Source organism: Macaca nemestrina, chromosome 6, assembly GCF_043159975.1.
Source record: "Macaca nemestrina isolate mMacNem1 chromosome 6, mMacNem.hap1, whole genome shotgun sequence".
Taxonomy (NCBI): Eukaryota; Metazoa; Chordata; class Mammalia; order Primates; family Cercopithecidae; genus Macaca; species Macaca nemestrina.
Window position 1 is genome coordinate 57192760 of NC_092130.1, and position 17890 is coordinate 57210649.

The 17890-nt window shown below is 39.4% G+C and overlaps 1 protein-coding gene across 1 annotated transcript in view; it reads right to left on the reverse strand.

Moving 5' to 3' along the window:
* Nucleotides 1-7484: 7484 nt before the first annotated feature.
* The window catches only part of LOC105463145 (PR/SET domain 6), a 99670-nt gene continuing 89264 nt past the window's right edge, over nucleotides 7485-17890 (reverse strand). Inside the window, exons 7-8 of the mRNA XM_011710106.3 lie at nucleotides 16234-16410; nucleotides 7485-9421 (exon numbers count right to left, since the gene is read on the reverse strand). Coding sequence (XP_011708408.2) covers nucleotides 9307-9421; nucleotides 16234-16410 — 292 coding nt within the window. The 3' untranslated portion in view covers nucleotides 7485-9306. The remainder of the gene's footprint in view (nucleotides 9422-16233; nucleotides 16411-17890) is intronic.

The window sequence follows — 17890 nt, forward strand, 5'->3', positions numbered from 1 at the left end:
CTATCTACTAGGGGTCTTTTATTTTCATCTCTGCTCAGTCTTTTGAAGCTATAATTGACTACTGAAAAGCACCATTCCAAATGCAAGATCATATATTTAGGGGTCTTGGAGTGCAGCCTCCCCTCCTTGAAATTCAATATAAAGTTTGGCATGTTTCTGAAACTTTTCTGTGGAGCAGTTTATTTTAAAATCACATTGCTGAAGAAGTCCATTACCTCAAAAAGGTAAGAATATCCACAGGTTGGGTCAATGCCATGAACCATGTTTGCTGTTGACCTTTGGAAAATTATTTAGTTTCCCTGTGCAATAGTATTATTCACACAGGAATAACAACAACTCTCTATATAAAATAACAAAAAAACCTTTGATTCACATGTGAGACAAATGTCCCACAGAAGGGCACACTGGATAGCTATCAACATAGTTGGCAGATCTTCCAAATGAGCCCATGTGAACAGTACCTTATGGTCGCTGTTTAGTAGGGGATTCAAACACTCGTCTCTGTTCATTTCAGCTCACATCTCAGAAAGCAACTCCTTGGATTTACCAGACCTCCTCCCTCCAGGAAGAACTGACTACTTGCTCAATTCTGTCCCCAGTGGTTCCTGTATAGCTACCTACAACCTCTATATTTTACTTGATTACATGTCTTTCTCTCTCATCCAGATTTTTAACCCACCAAGTCCTATTCATTTTTGTATATAAGCACCTTAGCACATAGATTTTTAAAACTCTTTGTCAAGAGGATGTATGAATGGATGAATGAATGGCAAACATTAGTTGTCTATAGACAAAATGTCTCATTAAAGGTACTCAGAATCGTCCAACCCATGAGGCTGAAAACCATCAACCACCCCTGTGGTTGGCACTACCTTCCACACTGAGCCTACAGCCTAAGGAAAGAAATAAGCTAGACAGAGAAAAGAGTCCATGTATATTCCCAGAGTACCCTTTCCTTAAAAAATATCCAGAATGAGGCTCAGGTGCCCCGTGGATGGAGAGTGCTCCTATTTCAAAAGTATATCTTCACTTCTGATGCAGTGCTGTTTCTCAAGAAACAGCATGTCATTCTTGGGCAATGGAATAACCTTGTGCTACAGCAGAAGCAAGATGAAATTCAACTTTTTGTTCCAGGTGGGGCTGGGTGCTAAGCTACTCTGGGACAGTCAACAGTTTTGTAAGATAGCTGCCTGGTATGCACTATCATTTGCACGTTTATTATACTGGAATAGTCTTGGTACTTATGGAAATGGACAAGTAACCCAAAATGGAGTGTAAACCCCGAATCTAAAAACTCCACCTTTTCAGTTGCTTAGACCAAAAGTCTTAGAGTGATCCTTGATTTCTCTCTTTATCTAATATCCAACATCCCACCCATCAGCAAATACTGTTCAATCTTCAAATTATGTCCAGAATTTAACTACTTCCTGCCACCTTCACCATTACCACCCTAGAGTAAGGTACCACCATCTCTCAGCTGCGTTGAAATCTCCTCTTAACCATCTCCTGTCTTCAGTCTGTGTTCTCCCACAATCTATTTTCAACAGAGCAGCAAAAATTATCACTTTAGGTCAGATAACATCCTGCCTCTGCTCAAAATGAGATTTTCCCACCTCACTCGGGGGAAATGCCAAGTTCTCACAATGGTCTTCAAGGCTCTATATGGTCCAGCGCACTTTGTCTCTTTGACCTTACCTCCTGCAATCTCCACCTCTTTCAATCCACTCCAGCATCAGTGTCCTTCTTGCTATTCCTAGAAGCTCACATATTTTTTCTAAGTGGAATTTTATTTTCCAACAGAACAAGACACAAACAGCTGACTTTGGCTTTCTTTCTGAGAGCCTCCTAATCACATACATTCAGAAGAGTTGCAGCCCCAGGCCACTCTCAGGGCAAGTGCTTTCTGCTCTGCTCCAAGGTTTATGGGGTTAGAGGTCAAATATCAAGTCCAGCCTGCCATAGATTTGTGGCTGGGTCTCTGTGCATAGTTTCCTTGAGAAGCTGTGTACCCATCTTCGTTGGGTGAATGAGCATGTGAGCACATGAATGAGGAAAAGAGTAATCTCAAATGCATCAGAATAAACCTCAGGGCTGAATTTTAACAATCTTCCTGCTTGCTAGGTGTATTTTCTAGCTTATACTTCCCCATCAGGAGTTTGTTGACTGCCTACTACCTAAGCTGCACACTAGAATCAAACAGATGGCGCCTGAAAAATGACTGTGGGACTGGAAAAGACAGAACCCAAGGGAAGATCATGTCATCATAAAAATGTTTTATTAATCAAATATATTTACATTTCTTGGTCAATGATCTCTAAATGTGTGCCTGTTTTTTTCATTTATACAACTTAATCCTGGCAGATTTATCACAAGAATACAGCAGCATGCATGATCTCATTGGTCCTTTGCAGTTTTTTTTTTTCATTAAATAATGTGAGTTTAATAAAGTTAGAAAACTTTATTAAGTTTTACCCATTCTTACTGCAGGATAATCATTCTTGTCATATCGGTGGCCCTTACAGCGAACTACACCCTCCTCATCACCCACAGTGAGCTTCTTCTCATTCTCTTAACTGATTTGTTTAAACTTTCCAAACTCCAAAAGGCAGATGTGAAATTGGGCATTCACTCTAACCATTTTATTTGGTGGAAAGTTGGAGACAGACATATTTCTATTCCAGCAGGGAACATTTACAGTCCTAAACTTAAAACAACTACATTAAAGAAATTTATGCAATGTCCTAAAAGCATCTAAATATCACACTTCCATTAGCATCCTACAGAACTGGATGCCTTTCCCTTGATATATAAAAATAATTAACTTGGGACATTAAGTTGACAAAATAATTTTGCTGATCTAAGCCAAAGTTTTCCTTAATACGTTAGTCATCACCTTGGCCTCTGCATTTGAACTGGGGGAAGGCTTTTTCATGAAATACTTAGAACTGCTAAGGAGAATAATTGTGCCTCTGGCTTTTGCTACTACATTTTCTCCAGGTTGGGAGAAACTAGAGAAGTGTACTAGGTTATTCAGAAAAAGTGAGTCTACAAGGGTTGATTCTGTTAGCATTAGACAATGCCCACATGTGGATCAGCAGGGACTGTGGGCTGGCAGACTTTTGCTCTAAGATGGCTGCTTTCCCCAACATGTGGCAATCACCTGATACAGCACAATTGTTCTTAAACACGAAAGAGTTGTGCTGTAGAAATAGATCTCCAACTTGTCAAAGTTTATATCCAGACTGTTTTCAGTTGGGATTGATGTGCCAAAGTGGGAGAAAGGCACCAAGAAGGATGTTTTTCAAGGCAGGAAACAGGAAATATCAACCAGGATCCCACCATGTTTGACGAGGGAAATATATTTATCATTTCAACAAACAAATGTGCCCATTAGAATCAGAATCTGGAGGAAAGTAGTATACATTGTGGTTTCAATATATCATACTAAACAGTTGCCTTGTAGTAAAGCCAGTTCATGATGAGATTTTGTTTACTTACTTTTTGAACAAACCTCACAGTTTCATCTAGATTGTGCCCCAGAACTTGAACTGGTTCCTTGAGTACCCCATGCATGTAACTACATTATTTGTGCCTTTGACAAACCAAACCTATAATGGCACCAGTCTTTCTTCTTCACTGCTTTAAACCAACAGGCTAACCACATAAGCCCATATTCTTAATCCATACAACTGCATAACGACTCCATTGATGCCTGAAAAGTAACTCACTTAGCATTCAGTCAGAACAAAGAAAGAAAACGAGATTTCACTTAGCCCCGTTGAGGATGTGTTTTTACCTGTCGATAGTGTTCAAGCCTTATTCTCTTCTGGCCACTCTCCAACACAACCTGCCCTTCCTGCCTGTTGCCATTTGTCCTAATGTATATCACACTTGAGAGGGTTTTTTTTTTTAATTTCAATGTGGAATTTTAGTTTCCTGCTTAGCAAAACAAAAACAATGTCTGCCAGCAATAGAATATTTGAAATTCTGTCCAGCAACGAGATTTGGGCATGACAAAATCAGCAACTATAATGATGCATGTTTTAACAGCATTTTGGCATTGTTTCCACATACATATTTTATAAATAAATTATACTTGTGTTTCTTAACTTTTAAAAGCTCTTGTTCTCAAAAAAAAAGCTTTACATAGAGAAGTATTTTCCTCTTTTAACAATTGCCTGTTTATGGCTTTGAAGGAGAAGAAAACTAAAGAAGCTACAAAGCTAAAACTGTTAAGCATATATGAGAAGGGGATAATGATAGTATCTTTGTTATAGAGTTACTAAGGATTAAAAGAGATAATCCACATTAAGCATTAGAACAAGGCATGACAGTAAATGCACAATATGAGTTATAATCATTATCATCATTCCCATCAACATCTGTGGGAACAAGCTCAGAATGTCCTTATTTTTCCATTAAAATTTCCTTCATAGATTCTTTCTAAATGCAGTGGTAGCATATTCAGTCTATAGGAAAGACAACTCAAATGTTTCATGACTATGCCCTGTTTTCTGACATATTTTTTGTTATTGTTTTACATATTGATCGGATGAAACATCTGGCATTTATTATTTAAAGGAAGAAACTACATAAATACTTTAAATGTCAAACACAGCCAGGGACTACAGGTTAAACATCTGTGGCAAGGCTTCCACAGATAAAGCAATATTCTTTTCAGTTTGGCTCCATCCGGCCAGTTGTACCTGACAGCTGATCTTTGGGTTTACAGAATGTAATCTTGGAGAGGGCTGAAATAGGTGCCTTCCTAGGACCCTGCGTTGTTGTTTTGTGGTAGTTCAGATAAATGCTAGTGAGGGGAGAACCTTAAACTTTGGGTTGATAATCACCCAGGTATCTAGTCACCGCATAAAATTTTCCAAAGCTCTTTACCTTAAAAGGATTGTGACAAGCAAATGACATTTCTGTAACTTACAGTTATCATTTTTAAAGAAGCATTTATCTCAGTATCTTTTAAAATCTGATGTCAGGATCTGGTAAAGGCTCTGGGAAATAAAAATTAAATTCATGTCAAGGAAGAAAAAGATAAACATTTCAGGAAATGTGATTATTTACTTTATTTCTTATTCCTGGCCTGGTTTCTGTATGCATGCATAGTCTTAATATGAGAACAATGAATTTGCTCCTAAACACAGGCTGCTGGGTACACTCAGAGTGACCCATTAACCCTGCTGTTCTGGAAATGCCCTCTTTGTGAGATGTGTCATGTTTCCCATTTTAAACAACTCAATAGAGACTTGCATTTTATATTTTAAATTAGTGCAAAACAAATAATGTTACTTCTGCACACTGGGGAAAGGGATTACACTGCCAACGTTTATCACTAATGAGGCACCTCCTACCCATTCAGGGTCGCAGATCTCCTTCCCTGAGCAACTCCAGCCCTGTACCCCACTTGTTGCCTTATCATTGAAAGGGGTTCATAAAAACCCAAGACCCAGGCCCTAATCCTGGTCTCTTGATACTTCTGCTAACAACCAATAGCCCAGTGAGTTACGGAAAGACAACCAAGTTGTGCATCTTAACTTGTTTTGCAATATGCTATTTTCTTGTCCCCAGATGAATTTACCTCTCTCAGATTTTCCCAGTTGGAACAAAATCTTTAACCTCACTGCAGTGGTCTAAAGGACTAAAATACCCATGTTACCAGCAGCTACTTAGAAGGAGAGTATTATTTTATCATGAATAGTCACTTAAATAATGCTGCTTATGAACACATAAAATGGGGTCTTTATATAAAATAAGAGTTCAATAAATACTTGTTGAATAAATGAATGAAACAATGAACATTTGATTTAAAAACTGATGAATTGCTAAATGTTTGTATAGATCTTTGAATACCTGGACCAGAATGAAGTTTTTACAAGGTACAATTCAATTATGAGCCCTGTGAGGACACAATGATGTCATGATCTTTTTCTGTTATACACAGTTTCCCAAGAAGGCTACATTTAAATGAACACAATAAAAAAGTGTACCAACTGAATCAAATTATATAAATTATACAAGATTAAGTTTTACAGCTTTAATTAGACACACAGTAACTTTTTAGAAGTGTATCTCCTCCAAAAAAGTCATTTTTAAAGATAAAAACAAAACAAAAATGAAAAGCTTATTTATGAAAAATTTATGCACATACGCTGGGGAAAATACAACTTTGCCTTGGGATATTGAGATTTTTCTAGAAATGCAAAGATCTGCAGCTCCACCTCTCATCCTATTTACCTGGCATTACCTTTTGTCTTAGACTCTTTGCTAAATAAATGAGCATATGCTAGGATGAAAAGTCTTATTCTGAAAAAATTATTATTATTCGATCCGCATTGACAGAAAAGAGTAAAGAAGTAAAGAAGAAGTAAAAGAGTAAAGAAGGATTGCTTCAAGAGCCAAACCCTGATTTGGCTCTGAAAGACTACCTTTCTCATTTTAAATATCCTTTCCCCAGTGATTCAGTGTTTACTCTCTTTAGAGCACTACTAATTAGGAAGTTACTAATAAGAAAAAGTGGCAAATCTTTATGACTGCAATTTCTACCACCCATTTGCTGTATCCCAGGGGATTGTGTGTCCACTTTAAATAGAAAAGGCTAAAGCTATTGTTAGGAAGTTTCAAAGAGAAACCTCCTCCCCAGCATACACTTTGACTAAAATCATTTTGGACCCAAATGATCTCAGTACCTGCTTCAGGGTTCCAAGTCAATGTCCAGGTGTAAGCCTGTCTTTGCGGACAGACAGCTTAGGCTGGTCTGCTAGAAGCTGGCAATGGGACAGCAATGTAAAAATTGTGAATGTGCCCACATGCCTGGAAAATTAGAGTATCCAATTTTCTATTTGTTAAGCAGAAAATATTCCTGACCAAATTTGGTGGAATATGTATGCCAACAATTTCTCTTAATAATAGAGGATAAAAATAGATTTAAATGGAGCAGAACACTAGAAGAGTGTTTTGGAGTAGAGGTAACTGCCACATTCAGTGGAAGTTTGGGATCAGCCAGCAAAGCTATCAGGGTGGCAGAGAGACCATTGTTATGGAAAACCTTCCCATGCCAGATACCAAGGGAGGAGGGAAGCCTTTTCATTCTCCCACGTTCTGAAGCTCCTGAGAACTGAGTGGATACATGGTGTTCCACTGTGAAATGTGGCAAATGGCTGAGCTGATTTTTCACACACAAAAAAAAATTAGAAACATACAGGTGATTTCCTGCTGTTTTCAAAGAGTTTGAGTAAATCTTTCAACTTTAACAAATGAAACAGCTTACACATCTGTGAAGCTGATCTGTCCTTTTCTTGCAGGTTTCAGGTTAATATGGCTACATTTCATTCACCCTTCCCAATGACACACATTGTCTGCAAACGTCTCCATCACTTAGGGTAGGGAATTGTAAAATCAGAACACATTCCTAACTACCAGAGAGAATAGTTTCAATCAGCTACTGTTATACAGCAGTATAGATTCCTTACTACTTTCACGACCAGAAGACAATAAGAACTGGAGGAAAATTATCGGTGAACAGCTTGAGAATGGGCGACAGAGGTCAGAATTAGCCATATTTCTCTTTGCGACCCAGGGCTCTAGAGATTATTATTATGTGTCTATATGTATATATACAAACATAAATAATAAATACAAACACTAATTAGACCCTGTTGAATTCCATTTAAAATGTGGTAGCTGGAGTACTAAGGAATAGAGAAGCAAAATTAAAAGGGAAGGGAGATTTTCTGAGAGCCAGATACATAATAATAGATTAAACTAAACCATGCAGTATCCTTGCCTTTTAGTAGTGAGTTCAGTTATGTGTCTCATTTTTATTGAGGGAAGACAATGAGAAAGCTCAAAGACAAGGAGTTCCTTAAAAGACTATGTCCTGATATCAGGTAATGATGAAATTTACAAACAGAAATTGTTATTAAACACGCTAGATAAAATTGAACAATTTTTATCTAAACTGGCCATCGAGGTAGACAGTCTCTGAGATGCTGCTGGGAGCTATCAGTTCTTCCCAACACTAGATCATTTCAATAAATGTGACCCAATTTCATTGAACACCACTGTTGAACCACCAATAGGTTAGCTGAAATTCACTCAAAGAATAGTGAAGTGTAGAGAATTCCTTCTCTTTCAATTAATCAATCTTGAGAAAAGAAAAAGTAATTCTATTGATAAAATTAGCTGCTCCTGGGCTATCTGTTCTAACCACAACCTTCTCCATGTTTCCTCCTCTCAAAGTCTCCTTGTCTGGGCTATTTTCATTTGCATTTGCAGACATGCTCCTCCCACACACAGGAGAGAGGAAAGGGGACTCCTGGGGTTCATCTGTATGAGGAAGAAGGATAAAACTGCTAAAAGGGCCTTGATGATGGAGTTTGGCACTATTTTTGTTTACATGTTCAACATTCTCAAGAAACAACTAAAAAAAATTACATGAAGCCTAACACCTTGTCTCCAGCCTTAGCCCAAAGAACTTTATTTTCATTTTCTTTTTTTTAAGCTAAAATGTTATTGAAAACAAACGTTTCTCAACGAGCTGCTTCAGAACAATATAACGTATTATGAAGCTCCATACACTTTACACGTTCTTGCAATCTTGACAGGACAAAATAAGTTCTCAACTTTTTCCTTTGAATTTTGAAACTGAAACCATTTTCTTCCTTTTCGAGACTCCTGCATCAAGACCAGGCGGTTTGGAAGAAACCGTGTAAAAAGTGCATGAGAAGTGAGCATGGAAGACACGGAAATAGGATGCGTCTGGGGCTGAAGGTAGCATTGACTCAGCGAAGGCTCTCGCTTTGCTTCTGTGGTCCCTGCTGGGGCAGCCAGCGTCAGGCCAGGCCAACCGACACAGCAGAATGAAGGGCTGTACAGTGGGTCCTCATGAAACATGCTACTAAGAAAAGGTGCAACGAGAACCAAGTCCCTGTGCATTCTTAGTCACAATGGTGGGCAGAAGAACCCATACAATTCCTCCCTTTGGTATTAAATAACAGTTTTTAAAAAGCTTTTTAGAAACAAAGCAAAATACATGGTGGGACTGGAAATGTTAACCATCCCAGGTTAGTTGTCCACTGAAATAAGTCTCATCCCTAGTCATAAATAAATAATCTCTTTCCTGGTCTGACTTCCATGCCAGGATCAATATCTCTTAACATCTTACTTATTTTATTACTGCTTTTGGTTTTCTGGGACTGATTGAAAGTTGCTCAGAGGAAATCTTTGGTTTTGCTTAAGTGTCCGTGACATTTAATCATGACTTTCCTTGCAGTTTAATTCCAACCAGTCAATCAGTTAATCCACTTCGATTGATTCTGGGCTCTCGGTTATTGGCTTGCACTCATTGGGCATCCGTTGGTGTCGGCTCAGCTGGGTGGCCTGCGTGAAGCTCCTCTCACACCTCTCGCACCTGGTGGAGGCAAGAGAGAAAATTGAGACCAGGGAGCGGGGCCTGCAGGGTGATGGGCTTCCTCTCATCCTGCCTAATCAGAACAGACACTCCAAAGTGGCTTCAGATTTTACCGGCTCAAGAGGTTTAATTGGTGGCTCCTTCCAAGGCCTGGATGCCTGTGATGGGACAAAGCCCGTCTGATGCAGAACAGAGGGATCTGTCAATAGGCAGGGGGAAGGTGATTTCTCCAGAGAGCCCTGTCCTGCTGCAGCTCTGATCACTGTCAGTTCAAATAGATAAAGAACAAAAAGAGATTTTTAGGAGTGAGCCATCAAAGAAGCAGCTTGTCTGCAGTTTTCTGCTCTGTAACCCCAAAGAGAAATTGATGACAAATAGAATTTCACCTACTGCTAATTTACAATAGGGAATTCTACTCCCTTCAGAACAGCAGCCAAAGAGTGCACATCTTGGAATTTGGAAACTAGAGGAAGCAATGCGTTAGAGTGCAGTGACTATGAGGAGCAGTAGGCATGGTCGCTGCTTTTTTGCAAGAGCTGGTTACAGTGTCATGGCCCAACCAAACTTAGGGTTAAAATAATTTATAAAACTAGAATTTGCAGTGGCACAGTGGAAAGGATGTACATATGGGCTAGAATTAAGGGCAGTGCGTCTGATGAGGAGAAAACATCACACTTCAAGATTTATCTCTTCTTTTTAACTTAAAGGAGAAACAACAACAACAAAAGACTGTAATCTAGAGACCTTGAGTTCCTCCCTATCTCCCATGTCCATATCTTCCAAACAACCTTCACTTATTAGCTTGGTGGCTACTCAATCTACAAAAAGCAGAACACACACTCAAAATTTAGTGGGAGCCTCTTGTTTTTCTGTGTGTGTTGTCCCTGGCTGATTGTCTGTGATTGTGTGTGTAAATACACACACCCACAGATGAACTGTGGCAGCTGGCTGAGCACCAATAGTGACTTCTCCATCACCACCTTACTTACCTGGGCTGCCTAGAGCACTGGCCCAGCATCTAATACAGCTCAGAGGCCACCTCAGCCACCCCAATGCCCTTTCCTCAAACCTCTGAAGAAAAAGATATTCAAGAAGAGCTACAGACAATTGTCCCACTTTTAAATAAGGCAACCCCCAGTTTGTGAGCCCCTGCACTATGTAAGCTGCAGCGAAAGCCACCATGACATAGTCTCCATGCCTTATCACAGACAAGAAAGCCACAAGCCCTGTTATCTGTTAGGCATTCCTCTCCTTCTCCTCTTTAGTAAATTATATTAAGAGCCCTGTCATGGAAATAAGTACCTATAAAATAGGACACATCCATCCACTCTGGGAATTCTTGCATGTTTTTGAACATGGGGAGGCAGGAGCTTGACTTCGCAATTGGATTTTTCAGGGCTCCTGCACCAGCGGAGTGTGTCGGGGGAAGAAGTTGTGTTTCTTTGATTGTCTTTCGGGGAATATTTTTAGCAGCCTTTTCCACTGTTAAAAACTGCACTGTGATCTTGACAAATGTATAATGTCAGCTTTAATGTATCAGACCTATCAGCTCAATGAAAATAACTCAGAAGTATTGATCACCTAATGATTTTTGGTGTATTCATTAACGTCCGTGGGCAGCTCATCCCCTCTCCAGAGCTCCTGGAGCGCTGATGACACGTTAGCGAACTGCTGATTGTTTATTAGAAAACTGATTAGTTACTGGATTAGTGTGTCAAAATATACTACCTTTCACTGCTTGACAAACTTTCAAATTATTATATTCCTTTTTTTTTATCTTGAAGCTCTAGAATCAATTTCAAAGAGAGTAGAATAGCTTGAACAATTACGAGGAATGAAAATGTACCTGGGTCATGGTTTTGCATTTCTAATCCTGTATATTAGAATATGAGGAACACATGAGTTGGCAGTTTAGTGCTTCATATAAGGCAGAAGTGTATGTCTATATTTTATTTTAGACATACTATATGTCTATATATGATGTAATATTTTAACATCCAGATTGGATGGAGACATTAAGAGAAAAACACATTTTTCTCAAGTGTTTGCCTAAATGCACTGCAGATATTTACACACGGAACAATTAGTTGTAATAGTCAGAAACTTTGCCCAATATATAGGGTACATAAGAAAAGTATTCCAGAAAAGTCATTTCTAGAGCCATCTGCACACCAAGTGTGAGTAAAAATACAAGCAGATGTGTAGAAATTACCTTAATTTAGATCCTTTTCTCGGGGATTTCTCCTTCTTGAGGAAAGAAGGCTACTAGAAATAATATCTATGTTGTTTGGGAATGACAAGAATACAATTTATATAGAGGAAGTCAGAGCTAGCTATAAAAATACTTTTTTAAAATAAGAGAAGGACTTCAGTTTTATGTTCATTATCTTACATTTTAGAGAAATCTCTTCCACAAAATATTTTCATAGTTTAATGAAACTCATCTCAACAGAACTGACTCAACAGAAGTCAGAGCTAGACTTCACCCAGGTGGCATCTAAACTAACCCTGAATTACAGTACCTGATGACTGACTGGCAGGGGCACCTCTAAGCCTGGACTTCGTGAAGTGTAACAGAATGAGAAGGAAGAAAAGATGCAGGTAATGAGTCAGGAGGGAGAAGCGCCCTTGCACTCAGGGCCTTCGTTGTGCCTTGCCTTAGCATAGGTGCTGATGCCACAGCCTTGACGGAAGTAACTCAGGAACAATGAAGTGGAAAGTCTACCAAGTACTTCAGCAAAAAGAAATTCCTCATTGTGAGGAGTTTCTTTCTATTATAACATTGTGAGCATCTTAATTAGACTTAATTACCTTTAAAGTTTGAAATCATTCTTTACTTGCTATGATGGTTGACTGGATTACATGTACAAGGAGCTTAACAAAGCGATGTAAAGTTCTGTTACCACAGAAAATCTGCAACAAGCTTTCTGTGCCTCTATGATATGCCACAAAATACTTTTTGAATTGAACCAAATTGCGCAGGGCTTTGCATGTATGGCATGTTCGATGCATATTTACTGATTTGCTTCTTGGATTTGCTTTAATTTTGCCTAGATCTTGTTCAAATATTAGATGTCCTTTGGAATTTCCTTTGATTTTTTTCATACTGAGCCAAACTCCATTTTCTTGACGCAAGAACATAGCGATGAATGATTCTCCCTGCTTCTAACAATAATGAAGAACCCCTCCTAAGGAAAATTCTGGCCTGTTCTCAGTTTCTCAGGTTCAGAAAGCCAAGCTTCAGGCAGCTCACACAGATCCTCTCAGGCAGAGCAGAGCAGCCCACTGAAATATCAAGACACTCTGTTGAGTAAGAAGGAGGATGGAGTCCTTGTTGCAAAGAATAATTTTTAGACTGCCAACTAACTTCCTTATTTCCTTCCTTCCTGCCTGCCTGCAGTAAAATGCTTGGCCATTGCTGTTAATTGATATCTTGGTTTTGCTCCTTGTTTTCCACGACTTCCAGTATCACAGAGCAGATTGAAAGCCAAGACCTTCAATGTGATCTTCTGATTTTTATTTTTCGTACATGCTCCTTTATCTTAGAAATCCTAAGTCTACAGCCTGGGGTAGCTGCTGTCAGGCCCATCACCTACCTAGAACCTGGGAGATGGAATCTTTCAGTGGAATTTCAGCCAATCAGATATGAGGCAAAGCCTGGAATGAAACTCTGACCTCTTCATGCCAAATCTTCTGCAGCCTTTTTTGGATGGCAGTAATCTTGATATGCCTTCAAAAACCACTTCTCAGCAGAAGATTTTAGAAGTTGGAAAGGGCTTTCTCTGACATGGCAGGCTCAATCTCAGCTCAACCCTGAGAATTCTGTAAAGGCCTCCTGAGCCCTGGGTGGGTGGGACAATTTGGGGACTGAGCCATCTGGGGCATCTATTTGGAAGCTCCCCAAGACATACAATTGAGGGCTGTGTGCCTTTACAAGATTCTTCTCCTTCTTCGTAACATTGTTTAAGCCAATACCCATTAGTTGAAGTAGTAAAATTAACTGTTGTAGAGAAACCCATTTTATTGACTAATTTGCAAAAAAAAAAAGATTTTTAAAAATGTTTGTTTTATAAGCTTGTAAAAGGATATCTTCATAATATTTACAAATGTCCATGGGATGAATATCCATGAGCTATGGTTGGAAGATTCCCAAAATTCCCTTGGGATAGATCAATTCTGAAAGACCTGGTTGTATACACTAAAGGATTTAACTTTCCATTTCCTAGAAGATGTTTAAATCTTGCACTTTCAAAATAAGCATACACTCAGCTCTCCCCTGGGAATATCTATTTGATAAATTTTTAAAAAACTACAGCATGTGGCTGTCTAGATAAGAGTAGGAACAGAAAGAACTAAAACATATACACAGAATTTAAGCCAACAGCCTTGGTTGTTTCCTTTTTTTTCCAGATGAAAGTAGGTATGATTACAAAAAATACTTTTGGAAAAGGAAAATTACAATCATCAAAACCCTTCAAATATTAATCTGATGAATTAAAATTAAGTTAAAAGAGTAATTCTATTAGAAACATGACAAAAACAGATGCTAAGGGAAAAAAACTGAGTGGAGTCAACAAGGTTACACATAAGTAACACCTTAACATTAATAGAAATCTATTTCCCATTTTGACCCTGAAACCTCTTCAATTAATTACTAAAATCTATTTACACAGCAACAAGATAAGAATCAATCTGATTCCTGGCACTGTATTTGTCTGGCTGCCCTTTCTAATATAAGGAGCCAGAAGGATCCTGAACCCTCCTGTATCTCTGCTTTCGAAAAGCTCTCTTGCTCAAAGGCATAGGCAACATGCCACTCATTGTCAACACCCTCCTCCGGAGCAGTGGTGAAGCCACAATCTAGGAACCCTATGGGGCTCAGGCCTGAGAGCAATGACAAAGTCCACTAGGTAGTATACAAGCACTGGTGAGAGGGAACTCCTAGGACTGTGGTAGCCCATGCAGCTCCTTAGGGTAAATTAGAAAAAGATGCTCTCTTTGGGCTATTGCAGCCTCAGGGGGCAGAGCATGGTTGGCATAGTGCAGACTGGATTTTAGGCCCCATCCTGCCCCCTTAGCCAGATGCTCTTATGCACTGAACAAGCTGCACCTATGTACTGCAACAAAAATTATCACTATTTTCATTATTAATACCATAAATTAAACTATGTTGGAGAATAGTTAAGAATGCTGAATAAAGTAACTAATTATTGAGGAGAAGAGGGACAATCACCATCTTTTATGAGCTTCTCCCTTCACTGGCAGACAGAGAGGAAGGCAGGACCCAGACCACAGGACTCTGTTTCCCGAGCCGAGCCTGGCCTCAGGCTAAGCACAAAGTGTGCCACGACAGCAGGTCTGGATGGAAAAATCCTGGGTAATGAGGCTCCGCGAAGACTTCTTGGCTGAGACTGGGCAAGGGGATTAGTCTCCTACTGCCTGAATCATTTCCTTTCTTGTTTGATCTTGTCCCACAGAAGGTACATAAGGGGGTAACTCTATGCTCTTTTAATTCTCCTTCTCAAACAGAAAAAGCCAGTATAGCAAATGAGTGAAGAGAGCTGTAAGAGGGTTGAACTGAAAAGAGTTCATTACACAGACCATTAAAAACTGTTCTGAGAACACCAATCAACCACGCATGCTGGATCACACTCTCAGGCCTTTCCACCTGCTGTTTGGATTGCCAGAAATACCTTCCCCCATGCCCCGTATGTCTAGAAAGCTCCTACTCATCCTTCAAAACATATCTGAAACATCATCTCCACCAGATAGCATTGATGACTCCATTTCTGTGCTACTGTGAAACATCATACATACATGTCTTACTTTTGTACTGTTGTACTTTTCACCCTATAATACATTTACTAATTGGGCTGCCCCTTAGACTATGAAGTTTTCAAAGATGGAGAAAAGGAGGAACAGCTAAATCTCATTCATCTTTGTATCTCCTGTACCTAGCAGGGTGCCTAGCACGAAAGTACATACTTGGTAAATACTTGCTGAATGAATGAACACATATATAACTGAACGAGTAAACGAATGAATGAGTGAACAAGTGAATGAATAGACCATCTTGCATGATTCCGATGTCCACCATTTGGATGAATGTGCCATGTGTAGAAACACACTCTCTTGCTCAGATGCCATTACCTTGCCAAAGCCCTTAGAATTCAACTCCATCTCTTTCCACATTCCCTGAATCCTCAAAAAGTCATTGTACTCTGGGTTTGGTTTTGTTTTTCTTTTTTCACCAACATGGTAATTCTAAAGTCCAAAGTATTCACTGAAAAGTCACAAGTTGGCTGCTATAATAGGTTCAAACTCTTTAACACATAGGGAAGAGGAGGATATATTTCATCAGAATCCTGAAGGGTTCAAGTTCTCCAAGAGGGGATTATTCTGATGTTCTAAATTTGTGGTAACCTTTCTGATGATCATAAGGCTTGCTGATAGTCACAGGAGCTCCGTGCAGCTCCTACATAAAATTCCAGAAGCACAGATCATCAGGGACTGAAAAAAAATTTATTAAAATTATTTACTCCTACCTCCTTATTTTAATGAGGAGAAAACAGACCCAGAAGATTCGTCTCATGACCAAGGTTGGAAACTTGAGCCAGGACCAGTGCGTAGGTTTCCTGACTTCATTTTTCAAATGTCAGCCACTAAACAAGCAGATTCGTTTGCAGCCTGGACACTGGCCTTCCAAGTAGCCTTTGCCAGCTGGCTAAGCTGGGCAGCACTGTGCTGATGCATCTGCTGGCTCTTGGGAAAGGCTAAGAGAAACAGAGGGTGGAGGGTTAGCCATTACTTACTTGAAGGGCTTTTCTCCAGTGTGGGTTCGGATGTGGTTGTTGAGGGTGGTGGCCCCGGCAAAGGCACGACCACAGTAGCCGCACTTGAAAGGCCGGTCACTAGAGTGAGTGACCACGTGGTTCCTCAGTTCTGAAGGTTGGGAAAAGGACTGGGAGCAGTGGCCGCATTGGTAGGGTCTGAAACAAATAAACAGACTGCCTGGTCATTATTTTCTGCATTGGTCAGTGGAAGTCAGAATCATATGACAAGGGACCAAAACTTTTTGGTGACATCTTCTCAGTTTCTAAGACAGGGCATAGAGTTTTGGCCACTGGATTCCCACTACTTTACTTGTTGCCACAGGAACAAAATTCACAGAGCTGCTGAGACACATCAATTCCCAAATGAATATCCCTTTCCAGTACTAATTATACCACTTTGGAAACCCGTAAGTTCTTATTTTTATCTTCCTCCAGGCAAATGTTAGAGTACTTTTGTAAGCAGTGAAAGTACAGACTTCATTAAGCAGACTGTTACAAGAGAAAATATATAATTGCCTCTTATGCTTCCATGGCACTTTTATCTTTTCAAAGTGCTTTAAAATCAGTTATCCAATTTAATCTTCACAATAATCCCCTGGGACAGAGAAAGCAGTTGCTATTATCTCTGTCAGTTCAGAAAACTGAGGATAAACTGTCCTCCCAGGACACAAGCTCTTGATACTAAGGCCATTTGCTAGGATGTTTGGACCTTATCCTAAGTACCAGGTAAACACACAGGCAAGTCAGCAAGTTACATGCATGTTTTAATAGATATTAAACTATGGTGGACTTATAGCATAATCACTGGTATTGCACAGATGAACACGGATGTACACCCAGATGTGTCTCTTTGTCAAAGATATCTTTGTCAAAGATATCCTGACTTCTACCTACTATTCCCTCCTCCAAATACTTATCCACCAGATCCTTCTCTTGAACATCACCTCCCCATTTGAATCTGGCAGCAAGGCATGATTTATAGCAGCACAGAAATGATGGGATGTCACTATGCTTGCAGAAGGATGACTCTGATGCAAAAGCAAGTGGAAGGAAGTGGTGACAAATATCTGATAATTAGCAAGATTATCAGAGCACATTCTTCCCAGTTCACGAGAAGTAAATCAATTTTTGGTTTTCATAAAATAGATTAAAATTCTGTCTTCTCTACAGAAGTTCTTCTGCTTACTTAAGCAGAATCTGGTGAGTGATATAAAACCCAGGGAGTTTTCCCTATTTGAAGCTATTTCATATCATTCCTTGACAGGGTTCTAATTTGTTTATCAAAATTTTTGTTCAGATAATTAATAATCTGTCGTGAGGGATATTAACAGCATTCACTAAGCCCTGGCTTGTGAGCCAGACATTTCTGGCTGCATTTAGAAACCAATGGTGAAAGCAGACTTAATTGCTCAACCTTTAACAAATGCATAAGCTCCAATGACCAGAAACCAAAATGAAGGGCTAGGAGACAATGGTGACCGAGCATGTACAACAATTCAATTAAGTGCAAAATAAAGTGTACCCTCTCATTTGTCAAGTGAACTGCTTAATTGTGGCTACTTGCCTCACTGAACACAAATACTATTATTTTACCAGGCTTCAGCACACTGAGCCCTGATTGTAGAATTTTTTAGCT